The 25,799-nt window shown below is 39.6% G+C and overlaps 1 protein-coding gene across 5 annotated transcripts in view; it reads right to left on the reverse strand.

The window, feature by feature from the left end:
- The window catches only part of LOC126354661 (myosin-11-like), a 273,554-nt gene that overhangs the window by 168,996 nt on the left and 78,759 nt on the right, over positions 1-25,799 (reverse strand). For 3 of the 5 annotated variants that reach the window (XM_050004437.1, XM_050004439.1, XM_050004438.1), the window contains 2 exons: positions 23,222-23,424; positions 18,502-18,710 (listed from right to left, as the gene is read on the reverse strand). In XM_050004437.1, the coding sequence (XP_049860394.1) occupies positions 18,502-18,710; positions 23,222-23,424 (412 nt within the window). The remainder of the gene's footprint in view (positions 1-18,501; positions 18,711-23,221; positions 23,425-25,799) is intronic. The other 2 variants (XM_050004441.1, XM_050004440.1) reach the window with 1 other exon arrangement.

Raw genomic sequence — 25,799 nt, forward strand, 5'->3', positions numbered from 1 at the left:
AGTGAAGGAAACAAAAGAAAAATTTGGAGTAGGTATTAAAATCCATGGAGAAGAACTTTGAGCTTCATAATTGTGCCTGAGACAGCAAAGGACTTGGAAGAGCAGTTGAATGGAATGGATAGCATCTTGAAAGGAGGATATAAGATGAACATCAACAAAAGCAAAATGAGGATAATGGAATGTAGTTGAATTAAGTTGGGAGATGCTGAGGGAATTAGATTAGGAAATGAGACACTTAGAGTAGTAAAGGAGTTTTGCTATTTAGGGAGCAAAATAACTGACGTTGGTCGAAGTAGAGAGGATATAAAATGTAGACTGGCAATGCCAAGGAAAGCGTTTCTGAAGAAGAGAAATTTGTTAACATCGAGTATAGATTTAAGTGTCAGGAAGTCATTTCTGAAAGTATTTGTATGGAGTGTAGCCATGTATGGAAGTGAAACATGGACAATAAATAGTTTGGACAAGAAGAGAATAGAAGCTTTTGAAATGTGGTGCTACAGAAGAATGCTGAAGATTAGATGGTAGATCACATAGCTAATGAGGAGGTATTGAATAGGATTGGGGAGAAGAGAAGTTTGTGGCACAACTTGACTAGAAAAAGGGATCGATTGGTAGGACATGTTCTGAGGCATCAGGGGATCACCAATTTAGCATTGGAGGGCAGCGTGGAGTGTAAAAATTGTAGAGGGAGACCAAGAGATGAATAAACCAAGCAGATTCAGAAGGATGTAGGTTGCAGTAGGTACTGGGAGATGAAGAAGCTTGCACAGGATGGAGTAGCATGGAGAGCTGCATCAGACCAGCCTCAGGACTGAAGACCACAACAACACACAAATGTGCCAGTGAAATGTTTAATAACAACATAAATGTCTGATCTGAACTCGAAATTCTTCTAAATGGCTCATCCTCAAAGAGTCAATTTTCAAATGAGAGTCAAACTCTCTGTGATTTAAGAAATTCATCATACATTCTTGCACATAGTTCATCTTCTTTGCGTATCAGGAAATTTACTTTGAAAGTAAAGCCTAGTTTACATGACAACACTATAACTGTGCTAGCGGCCACTGTGCATGCATGCCACTCTTTTGCCCAACTCAGTGAAACTAATTACTTTTGGCGTGTTCCAACTTTGGCAACATTTGTTGCCAGAACATAGTTGCAATCAGAAGATAGATAGTTTGACAATATCTGAGCTGCAGGGCAAAATTTATTGAATTAGGAGCACATATACAACTGAATTAAGAAAAATGCAAGCAAGTACAATTCTGGCTGTAGAAATGCTCCCATCTAAAAGACTAAAATCCCTTCATTTGAGTTGGCCTACTCTTTTTTAAGGAATAGTGCTAGTAGGTGGGAAGGGCAGACAAATCAAGAAGCTGCATGTTTTATTCAATATCCATCTATTAAAAACATCGCAGAACATATATGTGAAATCTGAAATGTTTCCATTCTACAGATTTATATCCAAGACAGTAGTTTGCAAAACATTCTCTTCCTAATGCGCCCTGCTTTGAGTAATTATTGCTGTTAATGTTAATAACTATCACTGTTAATGTTAATAATTATTGGCATCAATGAAAAAGTGTTATCACCACCTAAAAACTGCATCTTCTATCACGCCGAGTGTTCTTGACTGTAATGCACGCAATGTGATATGTAATTTCAGTTCTGGTGACAGTGTTTCATGGATTACAGTATCCTTATTGCATAATTAACTATATTTAGAAGAAACGTGAACAGTTCTAGTGGCATTCTAAGATAATTAAAAGAACTTCTTGGGTCTTCCATTATAAATTATTTCTGCGAGGTCGCTGAGCAATTGAGCTGACGTCTTTTCTTCATCCAGTCATGAATCAAAACAGGTGTCTTATCTTGCATGCGTGTGATGTGCAGCTGCCAAAACTTTCATTTCATACACGACTCAGGAACCCACAAAACGACACTGAAGCATATACTGGTGTCGCCGTGTCTATCGTCATATGCGAAACTATTTGCATGCAACTCATTCAATGCAACGAGTTGCACAACCTAATGTCATCGTGTAAACTAGGCTTAATGCTTTTCGAACCACAATTCACAATATTTTCCCGCGACCTGTTAGAAATACATTCATTGCAGCAGTTGCCAGAGAGCACCAGCCAGATAACAGGCATCACTACGCTTGCCCAGCTACGATGACGAAGCGAGCCCATATGTTTGTACATGTAAAACATTAAAAGATCTTTCATTATGTCACAAAAGAAACAAGACATCAGAAGATACTCCAAGAGCATCAGAATTTTGTGAAGCATACTAAAATGCTTAATTCAACTTATAGTGCACCTTCGCATGTCCAGATTCCCAATGAAGTAGGCCTCAACCTGATATTAAGCTTTTCAGTGTGGTTTTTGGGAATGTAAATTTTCTTGGAGTGCCAGTACTGTATTACCTCAAGTTTGGTTCTTTATTATGGCATAATGCCATATGTGCTAGAAGCAGGAAAGATTAAGGAAAGCCAAATTTCTTTAGCAAACCGACAAAAATAACTTCATTGTTCTGCAAGGCGATTAATGCTTTTCTGTCAGAAAGGTAGAAATAAGTGTAGACATCACGTACATTACGCACGCATTCAAAAATCAACTTACGATTCATTCAGAAATCAACTTAGAATGTGTTCAAAAATGTTAAAAAATCAACAGGGATGCGTTTCAAAATCATATGAATAATCAATAGACCAATGTGCGCTGGATGCTATGCGCTTTGTGAAACAAAGTTTTATCCCTCAAGAATATGAATTTGGCACTCCCCAACCTGAAATTGCCACCTGGGGCAGTCACCTCGCATGCACATGAGCCCGTTCGCAACTGTTCAAACGAATTTAAAGCCTAGTTTGCACAACCACACTAGGTTTTAGGCAACTGTGCTACCAGCCACGGCACATGCGCACCGTGCGTTTGTGCAACGCGTTGATGAAACTAAACACTTTGGGCGTGTTCCAACTTATGCGACACTAGTTGCATGAGTTTTGAGGTTATGTGTTTTCGTAGAGTGTAGACAAACTAAATATGAAGTGGGGAATGGAGAATAATGTTCGCTTTTTGGATATCTATGTTTTACACAGGTGTTTGTGGGATTTCAGTGATACTGATTACAAAAATAAGCAACATATTGCTGCTGCTGAGACTGTCATGTGCGATCATAACATAGATGGTTTGAAAATGTCTGAGTTGCAGGGCAAAATTTATTGAGTTAGGAGCACATATAAAACGGAATTAAGAAAAATACAAGCAAAAGTATTTCTAGCTGTGACAATGCTCTTGCCTACAAGACTAAAATCCCATCGTTTGAATAGACCAACTCTTTGTTAAGGAATATTGTTGACAGGAGGGAAGGCTATACTAATTCAAGGAGCTGCATTCTTTGTTCAATAGTCATCTATTTAAAACGTAGTTGTAGTGCTCCCCATTCACATATGTTAGAATTTTGAAATAGTGCCACTGAACAGATCTATCTTCAAGAGAGTGGTTTGCAAACCATTTTCTTCTTAATGCGGCCTGCTTTGAATAATTATTGTTGCTAATGTTAGTAATTGTTACTGTTAATGTTAATAATTATTGGTGTTAAGGAAATAGTGTCATCACCAACTAAAGCTGTATCTTATAGCATGCCAAGTGTTCTCGATTGTAATGCATGCAATATGGCATGTAATTTCAGTTCTGGCGACAGTGCTTCATGCATTACAGTAACTTTATTCCTTGTCACATAATAAACCCTATGTAGAAGAAACTTGAACAGTTCTGGTGACATTCCAAGATAATTAAAAGAATGTCTTGGATCTTCCATTATAAATTATTTCAGTAAGGATACTGAGCAACCGAACTGATGTCTTTTCTTCATCCAGTCATGAATTGAAACACATTTCTGATTTTTTTTCTTATGCAGCAATTCGACACAACAAGCTTTAACTCCATCACAACTTGTGCAACATGCAGCTGCCAAAACTTTTGTTTCAGACACGACTCAGGGACCCACAAAACGACGAAACCGTAGTGCCACCGTGTCTACAGTCATATACGAAACCACTTGTATGCAACTCATTCTATGCAATAAGTTGCACAACCCAACATTGTCACGTAAACTAGGCTTAATGTAAACAGTTGCAATGCCACACTCATAGGAGGCAATTTGTTGTTACGAAGCATTGCATAGTCTTCCTACAGCCTTTGATTCATTTTGATATTGGCAGACACTTGTATGAGCAATGTATTTTGTTGTTGTATGTGGTGCATTTCCTTTGCAACAGAACTTTTATTTTCATTTTTTTCTCTCATTCATGTTTTATTGCTGCAGTATTATTTTTCAGTAGTGGGATACAGTAATATCTTTTGTTAGAGAACCAGTACTTACCAGTCAAAATTACAAAAATTTAACTCAAAACTAAAACAATGAAAAATTCCCAGAATTATAAGAAATTCCAGTGTTTTTCCCGGTTTTCTCCTGGATAAAAAATTCACAGATTTTTCCCAGATTTCCTGGGTCGTATACACACTGACTAATTGAGTTACAATGCAGTTGATAAAGCAGATCACAAAGAAGGCCTTTCATTCTCATTCTGTCCGTTAAGTCTCTGGGTGACTTTTCCGAACTCTACCCCTATTCCTAATCACCTCCATTCCTTCTCCTTTGCCCCTTTTACATCCCCATCAACTCTTCTGATAGAAGAAGGAACCATTGCCTCTAAAACCTTGCACACAAGAAACCTTTTTTTATATGTTGTTCTCTAGCCGCCACTTGGTGAGTAGATGTTTTATCTACCCAATTAGAGGACAATATGTAGGTAGCTTTACTCAAAAGCAATTTCAGTTGCTGACATTATTTCCACTTTCTCTGTAGTTATAAAGTTTTATTGTTCTTAGCTACCTGGGCACCTCCCTCTGCTTGTGCTTGTATCACCCAGAATGGTATACTAAATAAAGCCCTTGTGATTTTTCCACCCAGAGTTTTGTGTAATAACCTCGTGCAGACATGCCAACGTTCAAAAGTGAAAAATCGGGAGAATTTTAGCGATGTAGTATTGTGAATTACAACACATCTCTGACAATTAAAGTTGCAATAATTCAATACCTGTAACAACTCAATTACATTTGCTTTATTATTTACATGTAAATAGCTAATAATGGACATACCTGAGGCTTCAGACTGTATAATTTATCATTCAACATACTGAACAACAGCTCTGCAGGTTTCTTTGGATTCACACACATTCAAGTGAAGCACTCTCGAGAGAACTACCGCTCGAAATTACGAGCCGAGGAAACAAATTAACATCTATTAGATTTCTATTTTGACATTGACACAGTTTCTGCATGAATAAATCACTGTTAAATGATCACACGTTTTCATTTCATAATGCAACCCATATTTGCATGGCACCAAAAGCCAGACAGTTTTTAAATGGAATACAGAATTCTCGTAAAGTTGAAAGTAGAAGATAAGCAATATTAGCTCCAGTGGCATGCCCTTTTAAATTAGGCACACAGAGTAGGTAATTTTGAATTTCACGGAGTTCAGGGTTGAAGAACGATACAATAATAGGATATAACTTAAGTCCGTTATATTACTACCATCAGCATCAATAGCAAATGGATTCGACTGCAAATGCGTAATAATTTTCGCTTTTTCTTCCATGCACATTTCTGTAAGGATAGCAGTTGTTTTTGTTCTGGCACACCCATATTGTTTTGTAATTTCGGAATTTGGCGGCGAGGGGTGGGTAGTAGCCCTAAAAAGTTTTCCCCATGAAACATCTATCCCTCTAACTTCCCCCTAGGGAAATTCCCCAACTTGGCAACATTGCCTTGTAAACACAACAATGCTAATCACTTTGCTTGGCACGACTATTGACTACTCCTTGTCCATGATAACTTAACAACTGTGCTGGTGCTACCAGAAGCGGAGGAAATTGGCACTAGTTGAAACATATTCATTCGTCTCCGAACACTGCCAACGATAAGTTCCTTACTTCCTTGTAGATACGAAGCACGAGGAACGACTACTGCCACTCCCGACAGCCACCGCACGAATATTCCAAGTTAACATAGACAAGTAGCAGTTATACCTTGTCATCCACCAATATATCGAAGGTGCAGGATTTTCAAATAGTAAGAAAAGTATTGAAACTGCTATGAAAATAAGGAGATCAGTCATCACGGTCAGGAGATAGGGAGGAAGAAGGAAAAATCGGGGGTCTCACACTTAAATCAGGAGACTTGGCACGTCTGCTCATGGTAGCAAGTTGATATTTTAGTATAGATTATAATTATTTCATTGTGTTGGTCCCCAGACATTCATCCACAGACATGCCGAGTATTATGAATAATTGTCAGTAAAGAGTAAATTTCATTGATTTTTTTTATTATTTTTAGGAAAACCTTTACAACTAACAGTACATTTAGAATAATATAACTGGTTCGATCATTACAGACTGTGCAATTGAATTAGAAAGAACTACATGTTTAAAGTAAGGAGTTAGATCAGTGAAGCTATGGTCTAGAACAGATTGGATGGATATGGCACCAAGAGATCCATTTGCATAAAGGCAAGGGTTTTACAAATAAATATACAACAATTGTATGTCATTTAATTTTAAAGCGTTTATCTGAAGAGATCTAAGGACTGATCAAATATTTACTCTCCTTTATCCAATCCCTATGGCAGGAATACTTGTTTGCCGTGACCAAAAACACTGAAACTTGCCTCTCAGTTCACACCTTCATCCAGTTGTAACCCAACCATATCCACCAGATCAATCCCTGGTTATCTTCCAATCCCTACTTTCAAACTGGTCCGTTTCTAAGAACGGAAACCTCTTGGTAGAGGAAAGAGCACACAGTCTTTAGATAGGCCTTGATCTGTACATCTTCCCCATGGACAAAGTGTCCAACATTATTGTGGTGAACTGCAGATATTATCTGACAGAAGGTGTCTGCCAACTGTATAGTGCACGCAAACTGCTGTGGGCACTTGACGTGTGCCATTGAGAGTCCTGGAGGGAAAGTGCCATTCTGAACTGAAGCTTACACTCACATTGTTGGTAAATATTAAGTGGGGTCTCTACACGCCCACATTTGCATGGTGACCATTCAAAAGATTTGTCACCTCTTCTATGGTTAGTATTTGGAAAGAAGTCAATTGAAAATGCAGCAATTTATTTTTGCCTGGTTTGTTAACAATTTGTAACTTTCAAAGGAGAGTCACAAGTGGGGAATTTTGAATAAAACCTACACATTTCTCTTGTTGCTATGTTAAAATTTACTTCTTTTGCCAACACTCAGCGGAGTTTACAAAGTCTCACCTCACTAACATGTTGTGCAGACGCACCTGCGATACTTCTGAAACAAAGGTTTATTATCCTGTGAGCACTCACACTATGAGCATTTTGCTCACACAAATTTTAAAACAATCAGCATTTTGTCAACAATGCCTTCAGCATTCTCGTTCACTTGGTAGCTGGGTTTTGTATGTCCCCTGACCCGCACAAACTGTTGTCATTGTGCCAGTACGCAGGTGTCGCTTGCACATGTCATTTGGTTGGGCCGATCATCGCTGTGCGGCACTTTCCCCATTGTGCGAGTGTCGATGTAAGTATATATTTTGTTATGTCATTTTATGTTATTTCTCCCAGTTCATTGTGATCTTTTTATTACTTACAATAGCTAAATGTCTATGTAATGAGTAAACTAAATCTGCCACCACAAAACCACTCCTTTTAATACATTTACACATAGGTTTTTCGAAATTTTCCTGAATTTCTCCACCCTTTAACATGTTTTGGCCGCAACACAACCACCTAACCTTTATGCACATCGTTATCTACCAACCCAAGTTCACCACAGGATCAACACAGCCCAGCTTTAACCAACACTTTTTCGCCTTTTTTCACACCAGATTTCCAGTTGCTTTCTAGATCACCTTTATTTTCATTTTCATTTCAGCCTCATGTTACACTCTCCCCTTCTAATACCATGTCACCCTCACAACACCCCCACAATGACCCCATTCAGTTTTATTTACATTCCGTCCGCAAACATGCCTTCGCCCTAGCCACATTACGCTCCCATATTTTATTTTCTCTGGCTTGTCTGACATTTGGCAATACTCCCAAAGGCCTCACACTTAAAGTTCCCATCTCTGGCTGCAACCCTTCTTTCCACCAGTTCCAAACTGAACAATCCATTGCCCTCACCCACCTAATCCTTCATCTACACATCAAGTCAGCCAATGAACACACCCATCAACTCCTATCCTTAATAAAAGTCCACAATCTTTCCTCTCCCACATCCACACCGGCTGTTCAGAGCATCCTCCCACAGGCCAACCGCAAATTAGAACAGCATGCCACCCTCCACCTCAAAAAACTATCCAATCTCCTGGTTTCCCACCTCTGGAAAGGCAACTCACTCACCCTTCACAACCTTTCCAGCAAAACTCAACCTCCTCTCATTGCACACAAACCCAGTCTCTCCCATCTACTCAATCTCCCACTTCCAGCTCCACTCCCTCCAAAACCTCAAAATTCGAATCAACACAATCTGGAACCACAACACCCTAATTCAGTAGTTAACCTTTCCTCCAAACCTCTCTCCCAATCTGAAACCCCTGTCCTATCCAAAGGCCTCACCTTCAGCCCCACTCCCAGATTCAACCAAACAGCCCTTGTCAAAGATTTACTGTCCTACACTCATAGGAAATATCACTTTGCCATGAAGAAAAATGATCCTAATCCTACTCCTAATGATCCAACTCCCCAAGACACTATCCAAATTGAACCCTGTCTGGAACAGTTCCGTCCTCCGTCACAGAGGGACCCACCTCCTCTTCCTCAAAATCACCCTCTCCAAACCTTCCAGGAATTTCTGACTTCCAGCCTTGCCTCTGAATCCTTCTTAAAAATCCTTAATCGTACTCCCAACATCAACACTACTGAAGCCCAAGCTATCCGTGATCTGAAGGTTGACCAATCCATCGTCATTCTTCCGGTGGACAAGGGTTCCACGACCGTGGTACTTGATCATCAAGAGTATGTGGCTGAGGGACTGCGTCAGCTTTCAGACAACACCACATACAAAGTTTGCCAAGGTAATCCCATTCCTGGTGTCCAGGCGGAGCTTCAAGGAGTCCTCAGAACCTTAGGCCCCCTACAAAACCTTTCACCTGACTCCATCAACCTCACCCCACCGACACCCCCGCACTCCTACCTTCTACCTTCTTCCTAAAATTCACAAACCCAATCATCCCGGCCACCCCCTTGTAGCTGGTTACCTAGCCCCCACAGAACGTATCTCTGCCTACGTAGATCAACACCTTCAACCATTACATGCAGTCTCCCATCCTTCATCAAAGACACCAACCACTTTCTCGAATTCTGGAATCCTTACCCAATCTGTTACCCCCGGAAACCATCCTTGTAACCTTTGATGCCACTTCCTTATACGCAAATATTCTGCATGTCCAGGGCCTTGCTGCGATGGAGCACATCCTTTCACGCTGATCACCTGTCACCCTACCTCAAACCTCTTTCTTCATTACCTTAGCCAGCTTCATCCTGACACACAACTTCTTCACTTTTGAAGGCCAGACATACCAACAATTAAAGGGAACAGCCATGGTTACCAGAATGGCCCCCTTGTACGCCAACCTATTCATGGGTCGCTTAGAAGAAGCCTTCTTGGTTACCAAGGCCTGCCAACCCAAAGTTTGGTTCAGATTTATTGATCTGGACTCACAGTGAAGAAGAACTCCAGAATTTCCTCTCCAAAGTCAACTCCTTTGGTTCCATCAGATTCACCTGGTCCTACTCCAAATCCCGTGCCACTTTCCTTGACGTTGACCTCCATCTGTCCAATGGCCAGCTTCACACGTCCGTCCACATCAAACCCATCAACAAGCAACAGTACCTCCATTGTGACAGATGCCACCCATTCCACATCAAACGGTCCATTCCCTACAGCCTAGGCCTTCGTGGCAAACGAATTTGCTCCAGTCCGGAATCCCTGAACCATTACACCAACAACCTGAAAACAGCTTTCACATCCCGAAACTACCCTCCCGACCTGGTACAGAAGCAAATAACCAGAGCCACTTCCCCATCCCCTCAAACCCAGAACCTTCCACAGAAGAACCACAAAAGTGCCCCACTTGTGACAGGATACTTTCCGGGACTGGATCATACTCTGAATGTGGCTCTCCAGTAGGGATACGACTTCCTCCAATCCTGCCCTGACATGAGATCCATCCTTCATGAAATCCTCCCCGCTCCACCAAGAATGTCTTTCCGCCATCCACCTAACCTTCGTAACCTCTTAGTTCATCCCTACGAAATCCCCAAACCACCTTCCCTACCCTCTGGCTCCTACCCTTGTAACTGCCCCCGGTGTAAAACCTGTCCCATGCACCCTCCCACCACCACCTACTCCAGACCTGTAACCCGGAAGGTGTACACGATCAAAGGCAGAGCCATGTGTGAAAGCACCCATGTGATTTACTAACTGACCTGCCTACACTGTGAAGCTTTCTATGTGGGAATGACCAGCAACAAACTGTCCATTCGCATGAATGGACACAGGCAGATAGTGTTTGTTGGTAATGAGGATCACCCTGTGTCTAAACATGCCTTGGTGCATGGGCCGCAAATCTTGGCACAGTGTTACACCGTCTGGGTTATCTGGATACTTCCCACTAACACCAACCTGTCAGAACTCCGGAGATGGGAACTTGCCCTTCAGTATATCCTCCGTTCTCGTTATCCGCCTGGCCTCAACCTCCGCTAATTTCAAGTTGCCGCCGCTCATACCTCACCTGTCTTTCAACAACATCTTTGCCTCTGTACTTCCGACTCGACTAACATCTCTGCCCTTACTCTTTGCCTTTAAATATGTCTGCTTGTGTCTGTGTATGTGCGGATGGATATGTGTGTGTGTGCAAGTGTATACCTGTCCTTTTTTCCCCCTAAGGTAAATCTTTCCGGTCCCAGGATTGTAATGACTCTTTACCATCTCCCTTAAAACCCACATCCTTTCGTCTTTCCCTCTCCTTCCCTCTTTCCTGAAGAAGCAACCACTGGTTGCGAAAGCTGGAATTTTGTGTGTATGTTTGTGTTTGTTTGTGTGTCTATTGACCTGCCAGCGCTTTTGTTTGGTAAGCCATATCATCTTTGTTGTTAGATATATTTATTTTGTATTGTTATAGATGGATAGACCAGGAAGAAAGAATTTGGCTTGGCTGGAAGAAGACAACTTAGAAGATGTTCTGTAGCATCTGTTAGAGCCAATAATACTGAAAGTGACCTAGACCACAGTACTGAAACGGATCAGTGGTCAGGTGAAGATGAGAGGAAATATCTTCCATCAAGCACGTGATCAGTTATTTTACTTAGGCAAAGACAAACGAAGTGGAGTTACAATCCAGGATGTTCCAATGTGAGCACAAGCTCTCATAAAATTGTTATTGGCAGACAAGAGATAAAACCTGTGGCAAAAGACGCCAAAGATATTATAGACTGTTTTCTTCTTTTTGTTAGTGAAGTAATGTATACAAATATTCATATTAGAAAAATCAAGGCTCCACTTTCAAGAGAGAGATATTGTAAAGAGACTGATATTATAGAACTGAAAGTGTTTATTGGCATTTTATACATGGCTGGTATAAAAGAAATGCATCATTTCAACATGCAGGGAATGTGGGACAGAGACAGCACAGCTCCCGATATTTTTTGAGCCACTATGAGCAGTACTAGATTTTTTTTCCTGATGACAACTGTAAGGTTTGATGATATTCATGCCGGCCAGTGTGGCCGAGTAGTTCTATGTGCTTTAGTCTGGAACTGCGCGACCCCTATGGTCACAGTTTCGAATCCTGCCTTGGGCATGGATGTGTGTGATGTCCTTAGGTTAGTTAGGTTTAAGTAGGTCTAAGTTCTAAGAGATTGATGACCTCAGACGTTAAGCCCCATAGTGCTCAGAACCATTTGATGATATTCAAACCCACTCAGAGTGGTCTAAGTATGACAATCTCGCCGCAATTCATGAAATATTTAATCGTTTGTCACAAAGTGTCAATCGAATTAACTGGTAGAAGAAAATGTTAGACACATTTCAAGACTGCTGTAAATTCCATATGCACATAGCAAATAGCCAAGTTCAGAATCAAGGTGTATGCTTTACGTGACTCAAATTCTTTTTACACAAGTAATGTAGAAATTTACCCAGGCAAACAACCAAATGGCCCATACAAATTCAATAACATTGAATCTGCTGTCATGAATCGTTCATCACAAGGTATATTATACACTGGTTAAAGTACAATGACTGGTAATTATTTTATCTCGAGTCCATTGGCTGCCAAACTGATGAGTAAATAAAAAACTCAAGAAGAACAAAAAAGAAATTCCTCCTTTCTTCATAGATACTAAAATAAGACCAACACCCAGCAGTAACTTTGGTTTTCGTGAGAACAACGTTCTGGTTTCCTACAGACCAAAGACAAAAAAAGAAAAAAGTTATGCTTTTATTAAGTGTACTCCATGAAAATGGTCACATTGATCCAACAATTAGGTAAAACATAAAACCTGAAATCATCACATATTATAATCAGACAAAAGTAGGTGTCAATGTGGTGGATCAACTGAAAGAAGAATATTCCATGGCTCGAGTAGCATGTAGGTGGACACTGAGATTATTATTTCGTTTTAAATATTACTGGCATGAACAGTCAAGTAATATATAAAGATAATACAAATGTGGTTATTACTAGGAGACAGTACTTGAAAACGCTGGCTCTAGAGCTAACAAGACTACAAATTGTGAGTAGGAATACAATGCAAAACCTATCTCATCCTCTACAGAAAATTATAAAACAATTTACCAATAGAACTGAAGTTTTGGACGCTGAAAAACCCAGTGTTATATGTCAAGATGCAAAAATCGGACGACAAAAAAGGCTTGTAAGACTGGCGATTGTAATTGTCCTAAGATTATTACCAACAAAATAGGTAAACTCATTGTAGTGTACTGCAAATAAATTTATTAAACACTAAAATACGAGTGTTTTATTATAAAAATAGCAAAAAAACATACCAATTTACACATTTTAGGTACATTTCAGACCACTTCTCCTTTGAGAGGAAGATGTTCAAGTGTATCAATAGAGCAAAATGCTCGACTCGTGAGCAATCGCCTAACTTCTAAAGGTGCGAGTTCCAAGGGTTACGTTTATTAAGTGAGGAACTGAGGAAGTGAAAGATCAGCATGTTACAAAAATGTACATCCTTGGAACAAAATAAACATGTAATGACTTCACTTATGTTGTTCCAAAACCCACAGCATTTCTCATTTCACTAGCTATCAATCGCCCTTAAAAATTACATTTTTTCATCAGAAAAGTCTATAGTTGATAGAATAACATGATAGATAATGAAGTTTTGCATAATAACCATGTGGCAAAATACTCTTCTCTTTGTGTGCTATCATTTGCCAAAGTCTCATTTCAATACCTCAAACAAGAAATGTGAAAAATGTTGTGAATATTTCAAAGAAAAATCCAATATGTTAGCTATATTTCATATGTAGCAACACATTATATAACATGCACCAGACACAAAATCATAATGACCTTTTTCATTGCAAACTTTTTTGAATTTCTCACAGTGTCTTACTTCCACATAAATATCCCAATAACCATGACCATTAATGAAATGACAGGCACATAATGATGAACCTGACATTAAAGCTACAAGCAAAACAAATTAATTTTTTTTATCAAATAGTTTCTGTAAAATTGTTTGAGAAAGACAGCAGGGAATGCATGTCAATTCTATCATCACTGACCAGCCCAAACATGGCAAACGCTTGTTGGCCGACCCTTCTGAACAAATGAATGGACTCACTCAGCTCTTTGGATGAAAACTGGTTGGATACTTCAAATTACAGGCCCAGTCATCTGTCTCAGAAGCCCAGCATAATCCCCATTCCTTTTCACTCCCTCTCCACACCCCTCCACATACAGACACATCTTCTATATATTTCCCAAAATTTTTATGCCCAACCTTCCTCAATGCTCTACTCTAGATGGTAATTTTGCTCCCATGGAAAGAATATCAGGTTTTGTTGAAAAACACCTCCAACCCACTGTAATAGCCTAGCTTCCTATACCAAGGTCACAAACCACTTCCTTCATCACATCACAACCATCTCCACTTCATTACCACCTTCATACTTGCTAGTCACTGGCAACCTCAACTGCCTGTATGACATCATCACCCACCCCCAGAGTGTTTTGCCATTAACAAGCATTATATTTCCCAATGTCCAGCCAACTCCAAACCTACATACGTGTCTCTATATCCCTAACCACAACCACTTCTCCTTTGAGAGGAAGGTGTTCAAGTGTACCAATAGATGATGATGTCCTCCTGCATGTCACCCTTATATGCTAGCCTATTCATGAATGGAAATCTTCCTGATTATACCAGATCCTAAACTTCTTGTCTCATTCAGATTCACTGAAGCATTCATGATTTGGACCTTATCATTAATCCTGTCTGTTTCACCCAGTCCCCTTCAGAGCAGCATCCCAATTCCAGGAGGTTGATCTCCACCTCACCACGGCTTCAAACAACCAAACCTCTGTCTATATGAAGCTCACAAACTATAAAGCACCTCTGTTTTGACACTTGTCATCCTGTACAGACTAACAAATATCTCCTACACAGTATGTCCACCTACAAACACTGCACCTGCAATTACAAGAATCAGCTGCCTAGCATGCTGTGAGGCTTACTAAGGCCTCTACTGAAAGATTCTATGATCCAAACTTCATTCCCATAAAGACCCACATAATTTTCCACCCATTTCCATGTACAAGCTGCAGAGGTGCATCTGTTTCATTACTCAGCATCACCCTGCAGTAGAATATATGCATTACTAGGGCTTCAACTGTCTTTCATTGTGCCCTGAAATGGGGAACATCCTCCTCACAACCATTCCCATCCCTACTAAGTGGCATTCTACCACCAATCCAATTTACACCTAACTCCACCTCAAGTTGAGATCCGAAATGTGAAATTATTTGGGTGAAGGTCACAGTTAAAGGAGGCTCAGACATGGTAATTGGATGTCTGTATAGGCCCCCGGGCTAAGCAGCTGTTGTGGCTGAGCACCTGAACAATAATTTGGAAATTATTTTGAGTAGATTTCCCCACCATGTTATAGTTCTGGGTGGAGATTTTAATTTGCCGGATATAGACTGGGTGACTCAAACGTTCATAACAGGTGGCAGGGACAAAGAATCCAGTGAAATTTTTTTAAGTGCTTTATCTGAAAACTACCTTGAGCAGTTAAACAGAGAACCGACTCATGGCGATAACATATTAGACCTTCTGGTGACAAACAGACCCGAACTATTTGAAACAGTTAATGCAGAACAGGGATCAGCGATCATAAAGCAGTTACTGCATTGATGATTTCAGGCATAAATAGAAATATTAAAAAAGGTAGGAAGATTTTTCTGTTTAGCAAAAGTGACAAAAAGCAGATTTCAGAGTACTTGATGGCTCAACACAAAAGTTTTGTCTCAAGTACAGATAGTGTTGAGGATCAGTGGATAAAATTCAAAACCGTCGTACAATATGCATTAGATGAGTATGTGCCAAGCAAGATCGTAAGAGATGGAAAAGAGCCACTGTGGTACAACAACCGAGTTAGAAAACTGCTGCGGAAGCAAAGGGAACTTTACAGCAAACATAAACATAGCCAAAGCCTTGCAGACAAACAAAAATTACGCGAAGCGAAATGTAGTGTAAGGAGGGCTATGGGAGAGGCAGTTAATGAATTCGAAGAAAATCATAAGTAATTTTGGTCTTATGTCAAAGCGGTAGGTGGATCAAAACAAAATGTCCAGACACTCTGTGACCAAAATGGTACTGAAACAGAGGATGACACACTAAAGGCCGAAATACAAAATGTCTTTTTCCAAAGCTGTTTCACAGAGGAAGACTGCACTGTAGTTCCTTCTCTAGATTGTCGCACAGATGACAAAATGGTAGATATCGAATAGACGACAGAGGGATAGAGAAACAATTAAAATCGCTTAAAAGAGGAAAGGCCGCTGGACCTGATGGGATACCAGTTCGATTTTACACAGAGTACACGAAGGAACTTGCCCCCCTTCTTGCAGCGGTGTACCGTAGGTCTCTAGAAGAGCAAAGCGTTCCAAAGGATTGGAAAAGGGCACAGGTCATCCCCGTTTTCAAGAAGGGACGTCGAACAGATATGCAGAACTATAGACCTATATCTCTAACGTTGATCAGTTGCAGAATTTTGGAACACGTTTTATGTTCGAGTATAATGACTTTTCTGGAGACTAGAAATCTAGTCTGTAGGAATCAGCATGGGTTTCGAAAAAGACGGTCTTGTGAAACCCAGCTTGCGCTATTCATCCACAAGACTCAGAGAGCCATAGACACGGGTTCACAGGTAGATGCCATGTTTCTTGACTTCCGCAAGGCGTTCGATACAGTTCCCCACAGTCATTTAACATTTAATGAACAAAGAAAGAGCATATGGACTATCAGACCATTTGTGTGATTGGATTGAGGAGTTCCTAGCTAACAGAACGCAGCATGTCATTCTCAATGGAGAGAAGTCCTCCGAAGTAAGAGTGATTTCAGGTGTGCCGCAGGGGAGTGTCATAGGACCGTTGCTATTCACAATATACATAAATGACCTTGTGGATGGCATCGGAAGTTCACTGAGGCTTTTTGTAGATGATGCTGTGGTGTATCGAGAGGTTATAACAATGGAAAATTGTACTGAAATGCCGGAGGATCTGCAGCGAATTGACCCATGGTGCAGGGAATGGCAATTGAAGCTCAATGTAGAGAAGTGTAATGTGCTGCGAATACATAGAAAGATAGATCCCTTATCATTTAGCTACAAAATAGCAGGTCAGCAACTGGAATCAGTTAATTCCATAAATTATCTGGGAGTAGGCATTAGGAGTGATTTAAAATGGAATGATCATATAATGTTGATCGTCAGTAAAGCAGATGCCAGACTGAGATTCATTGGAAGAATCCTAAGGAAATGCAATCCAAAAACAAAGGAAGTAGGTTACAGTACGCTTGTTTGCCCACTGCTTGAATACTGCTCAGCAGTGTGGGATCCGTACCAGATAGGGTTTATAGAAGAGATAGAGAAGATACAATGGAGAGCAGTGCGCTTCATTACAGGATCATTTAGTAATCGCGAAAGTGTTACAGAGAAGATAGATAAACTCCAGAGGAAGACTCTGCAGGAGAGACGCTCAGTAGCTTGGTACGGGCTTTTGTTGAAGTTTCGAGAACATACCTTCACCGAAGAGTCCAGCAGTATATTGCTCCCTCCTACATATATCTCGCGAAGAGACCATGAGGATAAAATCAGAGAGATTAGAGCCCACACAGAATCATACCAACAATCCTCTCCATGAACAATACGAGACTGGAATAGAAGGGAGAACCGATAGAGGTACTCAGGCTACCCTCCGCCACACACCGTCAGGTGGCTTGCGGAGTATGGATGTAGATGTAGATGTAAGTTACGTGTGTCATATCTTTTTGGAAGGTGGGGAGAAAGACTTGATCCATACACCCACCTATCAATCCTATTCCAGTCCCTTCACTGACATAAACTAAACCAGAGGCAGAATCACCTATAAAAGCGGTCATATCATTTACCATCTCTGCTGACACTTCTGCAAAGACGTTTACTGGGACATGATCACTGGCTAAATCAAAGGCGACCAACAAACTGAAGGCAAGAACTATGTTGATTATCCAGTAGTAGAACATGCTGCTGAGCACAATATGCTTGACTTCAATAGCTGCTTGACAACGTGTGCCATTTGGATCGTAACCCCTCCACCTAAGAACTACACTTATGTGAAATATATCCTCCAATCCCCCTAGCTTTAATCTTTGCTAGCCCCTTCAAGCCATTCATTTCCTTCCACTAATCGACAATCACAGTCTTCTCTTCTCTCCTCAATGTCTCTCTTCCCTTATATATGCCCCCCCCCCTTCCTCGAAAAAAAAAAAAAAAAAAAAAAAAAGTAATAGGGTAATCAATAATACCTCTTCAGCACCCATTCCACTGTTCTACTTCATCATTTCCCAGATGCAACTTCCACAATTTGTATGAGTATACAGCCACAGCTACCTATGCTCTCCAACTGACACAAGCCCCCATTTAAAGCATAGTGCTGAGGCAGGACAATATAGTTCACTGAGATAACGTACCTGTGTGTGTGTGTGTGTGTGTGTGTGTGTGTGTGTGTGTGTCTCTGTGTGTGTGTGTGTGTGTGTGTGTGTGTGAATCAAATCCTATTAAATCCTTAATGATACAACAATACTGTGAATGGTTGTCTTTAGTATTTCCATTACCTGTAAGCCTAACTGATCATTCTATATTTTAGATACTACATACTAACCCCAGCTAATTCATTTGAAGCACGTTCTTTCAGTTCAGAAAGTAGTTGTACTTCCACCTTAGTGTTCTTTAATGTTTCATCCTTTTCATTTTTTTCAGAGCACATATGAAGAATTTTTTCACCTGCTTCCTTGAGTTTTTGTTCAAAAGCATTACACACTATCTGCCACTGATTTTCATTTTTGGTGTGCTGTTCTCTCTCACTGTTCACTGAAAAAATGGTGTGTAATCAAAAATTGATATTACAATATTACATATGATTTACAAAGTAGCCCATAAATTTTATTGTGAAGCAGTATACAAATAAAGTTCACAAAAGTTAAGCTTCTAATAAAGGTAAGTAAAAAGAGAACTATTTAATCTTGAAGTAAATGCAAAAGAGAACAAAAGAAGCCCTGCAGTTCATATGCAGATGAAGTGAGGACAATCATCAACAGAAATTTGTATTAGTTGGGTAGCTATCACAGGAAAAGCATATATATATATAACATAAAATATGCACAGCTGCCATTAGTTGATGAACTAGGATCTTTGCCGAGGCAGTGTTTTCTTGTCATTGAATTACCATAAGTCGTTCACTTGATTAAGTAAAACATCTGTTTTTGTGTTGCTGTACAAAACATGAAAGAAAATGACACATGCTGTTGCACTGAACACCAGTGATGCCCACATATTATACAACCTAATAAATCAGCAGTGGCTGAACACTGTATTTTCACTGGCAAGAAATAAAGCATCTGGTAGAAGTATCTGGGTTTCTTGAAGTTTTCTCAGTGGATCGAATACGCCATCATTTTTTGGGCAAGCATCTGGAATATTTTGAATTCATGTTCAAATATTTTGGCCAACAAATGTTCAGCCGTTCTAAAGATGAGTCACTTGCAAGATTTTTTATAATTACTTTACAGGCTGTGGAGTAAATGTGCAGGCTTCAAACATAATGCTGTTGGTAATAAGAGTGTCAGTCATGGATTAAAATAAGAGTACAACAAAGCAAACACAGAAACTGTGAATCCACAGAATTTATAAAGTGCATTATTGGTAATTATGGATGGCACAAAGATTTAGAATGTTTCCTTTGAGACTGCAAACGTGAAATGAGGCATTTCCGTGATTTGTTGAGCTGGAATCTTTCATCTTGGTTGAGAAGGTTGTCTGCCAATTTAATTATATTTCCACATGTTTCTTGACCACTGAATTTCAGTAGCATGATTCTATGGCAGTATCTTAACTTCCCCATGATACACAGCACAGTCAGTGAAAATAAAATGTTTAGCCACTGCTGATTTATTGGGCTGTATAGTATGTGGGTATCACTGGTGTTCAATGCAACATTATTTTACAGTTTGTATTGTTTGTCCTATCTATGTATCCTCATACATCATGAAACCAGATCATCCTTCACAGATCCCAGAAGAGCTGCCATCTTGGCCAGAGGAAGGAAAATCACATCCACTTTGTGCTTCTTTGTTGTTCTTGCAATTTATGAAGAGATATTTCCTACATATAGTAGAAAGGCCATAGGCTTTACATCTCTTTCTTTTCAAGGCATAGCATTTACCAAAAGCCCACTCATACTGATTTACAGTAGCAGGCACCTACCTGCTATCATCTTTCACAAACTATGAATGCACTTAAAGCTTTGGTACATAGGGTTCATGTAGTGTCCAAAACTGACTGCTTACCATTTGAACTGATACACTTGGAAGAAATATTCCATAAGAATGAATATACAAAATTAAGAGTTCTGAATGCACTTACACCAGACCACCCAAAAGAAGAACAAGAAGAAAGACATATAGAATCTACAGTCTTTCTGCTCAAAGTGGGAAATATCTCTTCAAAAATTGCAAATATAATGAAAAAGCATAAAGTTGATGTGACTCGATTCCACTATCCAATGCGGCAGCTCTTCTGGAATCTGTGAAGGATGATTTGCTTTTACAAAAGGTGGGTATATATGAAATCCTGTGTGGGTATGATAAAAGATATATAAGACAAGCAATATACTTTGTAAAAGAATGTTACACTGAATTCCAGTGATACACCTGCCTCCTACAGCCGAACAAATCAGCTGTGGCTGAACACCGTATTTCCACTGACCATTCCAAGGATTACAGGAAAGTGAAGTTAGTGGCTATCATCCTACTGGGATTCAGTAGTCAAGGAAACTGCGGTAATACAATTAGCAGAAACCTGGCCACTCTAGATAAATGTGTCCAGTTCTAGAAATTATGGAAGCCATTCATTTCAAGTCTACACTCTCACAGGACATATTCCAGGTCTTTATATGTCACCCATAAATAACAATAACACACTTTATAAGCACCGTGCATTTGCAGATTCAGTTTGCTTTGTTTTATTATTAGATACATCAAGTGTAATCAATGACTCACACTCTTGTTAACCAACACTGTTACCTCTGAAGCATGTGCAGTTACTTCACAGTGTGACTTAAAAACTTGCAAGTAGCACACCATGAGAATGGCTGAAAGGTTGTCAGCAAAAGTATCAGAACCTGAATTGAAAATATCTGAGATGCACACCTGAAAAACGATGGAATAATGGAATAGAAGTGTTTGAGTGGTACAAATGATAATAAAGGTGGCAGGAGAGAACACATAACAGATGTGAAAACACAAGCTTTCAGAGCCAGTTTCCATTTTCTCCTGCAGCTGCTTGGTTGAGTAGCTTTTTATCTGTCCATATTATTATGTTTTCAAACATTGGTTATTTTCATTAAGTGATCATAAAGGTCATACACGCACTGAAGATGACCACTGTTGCAGGCATCATCAACTTTCAGCACATTTGTGTCATCATTCCTGCATGCAAACAGAAAACAGCAATCAATGTCACTGCACCTCAATGCAGTTTATGCCTTGAAACAATTCGCAGCATTTTGCATGGCAGTGTGAACATACATCACATACAGCAATAAGTACTAATCTGTTAATACCAAATGATCTCACTGCAATGATAAAAGTAAATGACAACTTTTGGTAAACAATTGTGTATGTGCTAATGTTGTGGCAATGATGAGTGTTATTGTTGCTGGTGTAATAATTTAGTAGATTTCGAAGATAGGCAACAGCTGGTCCCTCTCTCTATCTCTCTCTCAAACACACACACACACACACACACACACACACACACACACAGAGAGAGAGAGAGAGAGAGAGAGAGAGAGAGAGAGAGAGAGAGAGAGAGAGAGAGAGAGAGTGATCTATCACATAGGTGGTGACGTGTTTATAACATGACAACCCACCTTCACAGGAGGCTAAATGGTAATACAGTAATGTCTCAGGAACCTAGGATGCGATTATCAATTGATTATTAATTTTGTACAGAAGTTCTTGTAGAATGTAAATACTTTAGAATTAAAGTCGTGAAAGCAGCCATGTCATATACCTACTCTGCTGCAAATATTGCACAGCCTTTTATCCTGATATGACTACCAATCACTTGTCCACGAGGATGAATGACCACCACCTATTTGCTGCCAAAAAAGCGTTGACCACCCAGTGGCACAACATGAAACTGAGCACAACATGTGCAATTTCAGAGGCTGCTTCACAGCCTAAGCCATCTGGATCTTTCTCTCCACCTACAGTTTCTATGAACTACACACAGGAGTTAGCCTTACAACATATCCTCTGCTCCTGTAATCATACCAGCCTCAATCTCAGGCAATCCACTGTCCCTGCACACTCCACCCAACAGCTTCCTCTTCCTCCCTATTGCCATCCCGTCCCAGTTCATGTCCCCATGTCTGCTTCAGTGTGTGCCACTTTCTACCAGCCACTGCAATTGTGCCAGCCCATATACCTACCATCCCTCCCTCCTGCATCCCAGCCTGCAAACCAGCTGCATCCCTCTAAGCCACTGGCCACCCACCCCCAGACCCTCTCCTGCCTCCCACCTCCCTCTCCATACCCCAACATTACCCCCACCACAACAAGTGCATTAGTGAAAAATAGCATTAGCCTAGCCGGTACCATGTAGTGGCATAGGAGTGTGTGTGTTTTATATTACTCTAGTTCATCAAAAGACAACTCCAAAGCTAGCCAGTTTTCATTCTTCTGTGAATCCCTATTGACAACTCAATGCTTTTGTTTTTTGGTGAGTGGTCTCTTTTAATCCTAAAGTATTCAGGATGTAATTATGTGCGGCATAGTTTAAGTACTCCCTCAACTTATACCAAGGGAACATATGTTGGAGGTGTTTTCCAATTAAGAAGGTGCCATCCATTACTAAATTATCCTAGAGGTACAAATTACAAGTGAAGGAATTTAAGTAAACATCCTCTGCTAAATATGATACACTATCAGAAGGGAATCGGCAGAAAATAGAACAATAAATAATTAAGTTTTGCTGGCTTGCTTTCTCCATGCATCAGATTAAAAAGAATTATATAATATTACTTTGTTAAACATCTAGCTCACTTAAAATGTTCCAGCTAATTACAGCAAGTTACTTACTGTAAATCTGAAACTAATGACATAATCTTTCATGAGTTTTGAATAAATTCTGTAAAAGCTGAGAAAGCATTTCCCGATTAATGATTCCTCAAATGTTATAAAAAGAAATCACAGATCAATGATGCTGGTACTTTTAAGTGACAAGAAGTTACAATTATCTAAGTGTACAAAATATTATGTTTCAAACTAATTTCAAAAACTTTGCAACTATACCCAATATAGCAATGGAGCTTTACATACAGAGTTTCCTGTAGTGGTTTGCCTCATTGAGATGTCTGCTATGTAAAACATTAAATTTTTCTATCAGTTGTTCATAATTCTCCTTAATGGAATCATTTCGAGAAACTAGATTGTCTCTAGTTTTTTCAAATGACACAAAAGTGGTATTCATACTTTGAAAATACTCTTGCAGTATTCCAGAAATTTTGAGGGTGTGCTGGACTCTGAAAGTATCAAAATATGTCAGTAATGCCAGTCCAGAAAACTTTATAATAAATAAATAAATTATTAACACTATATAATGCATTTGTAAAGTCAAGCACTAAATACTGTGACTGACAAATGAGATTCAATCTTTGCTTTCTATGAAGTTAGAACAAAAGTGATGTAGAACAATGACCATGATTCTAATGTAGTTCTCTTTCGTTTTTGTGTTTTAACATTACAAGCTGTTTGGAAACAAAATTATAAAAGTGCCATATGTTACTAAATGTCCTAAACAGTGCTCTACTAAAAATCAGAGATTGATACAATTATCATCTAAGAGCAAAATATTTTTGGTTTGTTCTAATTAATAGTCAGTGGAATAATATATACCTCTCCTTTATATATATTGCTTTGCATCTTGACAATATTTTGAAAAGGATAGACTGCTACTCACTGTAAAGATGCCATTCTGAGTTCGGCTTCTGGCCAGAGCGAGCAGAGACAGTGATCGTGTATATGAGATGCACCTGCTTGTGCAAATGTGTCTGTGTTTTCCTTTCTGTAGAATGCTTTGGTCAGAAGCTTAATGCGTATCAATATTTCTGTCGTGCCTGCCTGCAGCTCAGTGTGTTATCTTTATGGTGAGTAGTAATCTATCCATTTCAAAATATTATCGATACTCCAACCTGGATTTTCCATTACTCATTTTGCATCTAACCCCTATACAAGTGAATGGTGAAAAGTGCAGGGGATGTATAGAACAAAGAACAAGAAAGCAAAACTTGTAGGACAAAATAGAACAGAAGAATAGAAGTTTATTTTCTTATAACATCCAATTTCAAGTCATTGACTTGATGTACATCCACACCTACATCTATACTATTCAGACCACCGTGAGGTACATGGCAGATGGCAAATCCCATTGTACAATTATTAGGGTTTCTTCCTGTTCCATTCATGTTCGTAGCATGGAAGAATGATTGTTTGAATGCCTCTGGGCATGCAGTAATTATTCTAATTTTATCATCACAATCCATATGTGAGCAATATGTAGGGGGTGTAGTATACTCCTATGGTGATCATTTAAAGATGGGTCTTGAAATTTTGTTAATAGACTTTCTCGGCATACTTTATGTCTGTCTTCAAGAGTCTTCCAGTTCAGTTACTTCAGTATCTCTGTGTCACTCTCCCATAGATTAAACAAACCTGTGACCATTCATGCTGCCCTTCTCTGTATGTTCAATATTCCCTGTTAGTCTTATCTAGTATGAGTCCAGAACACTTGAGCAATATTCTAGAACCAGTCACACGAGTGATTGGTAAGCAATCTCCTTTGTAGACTGACTGTACTTCCCCAGTATTCTAGCAACAAATGGAAGTCTATCACCTGCTTTACCCACGACTGAACCTATGTGATCATTCTATTTCATATCCCTGACATTTGTATCAACTGGATGAGTCCAACAGTGATTCATTGATTTTATAGTCACATTTCTGAACATTTGGAGTTACTTGCCAATCTTTGTACCACATTGAAATGTTATAAAGACTTGAATGAAAATTTATGCAGCTTCTTTCAGATAGTACTTCATTATAGATAACTGCATGATCTGCAAAAAGCCTGATCTTACTATTGATATTGTCTACAAGGTCATTAATATACTGGGTGGTTATAATTAAACCTTCTCTATTCAACATGTTCTAACATGGAAAATAATTACCATATGAGGACCAAACTTGGTAGTATTAATGTCAAGCACATGGGGAAGAGAAATAATGCAGAATTCATTCCTTGAAACACTTTTAATGTGCTGCTATGATACATCACACCATTACACACTGGTACCGTTACTGCTCCAAAAGAGATACAATATGGCACCCATCAGTGCCCAAAGGAGTCTGAAAGTGCAAGATCGTATTCTGCGCCGTAGAAGGAATCATGTTCTTAGGTATGTTGGCTACCTCTCTTGATATGTTATGCTTCAGAAAGGCACATGTGTGAATGTTCCCCTGGTAAACCCTGTCCTTCAGGTAGCCCCACAACCAGAAATCACAAGGAGTGAGATCAAGTGGTTGTGCTGGCCAAGCATTTGGAAATGATCAGCTGATAATTTGATCATTTCCAAATTTGTTTCAGAGAAGCAGGTCATCTTCATGAGCGATGTGTGGTGGAGCCCCATCTTGTATGAAACCTGTTGAGTTCAATGTGTCTCTCTCCCACAGGGTGGGTATGACATGCTGTGAAGCATATTTCAATAATGCCGGCCAGTCACACTGCACATCTTTGGTCCTTGAGCACCAACCTCTTCAAAAGAGGATGGTCCAATGATGAACATAGCCGTGAAGCCACACCATACTGTGACACATTCACCATACAGAAGAACTTCATGCA

Source organism: Schistocerca gregaria, chromosome 3, assembly GCF_023897955.1.
Source record: "Schistocerca gregaria isolate iqSchGreg1 chromosome 3, iqSchGreg1.2, whole genome shotgun sequence".
NCBI lineage: Eukaryota > Metazoa > Arthropoda > Insecta > Orthoptera > Acrididae > Schistocerca > Schistocerca gregaria.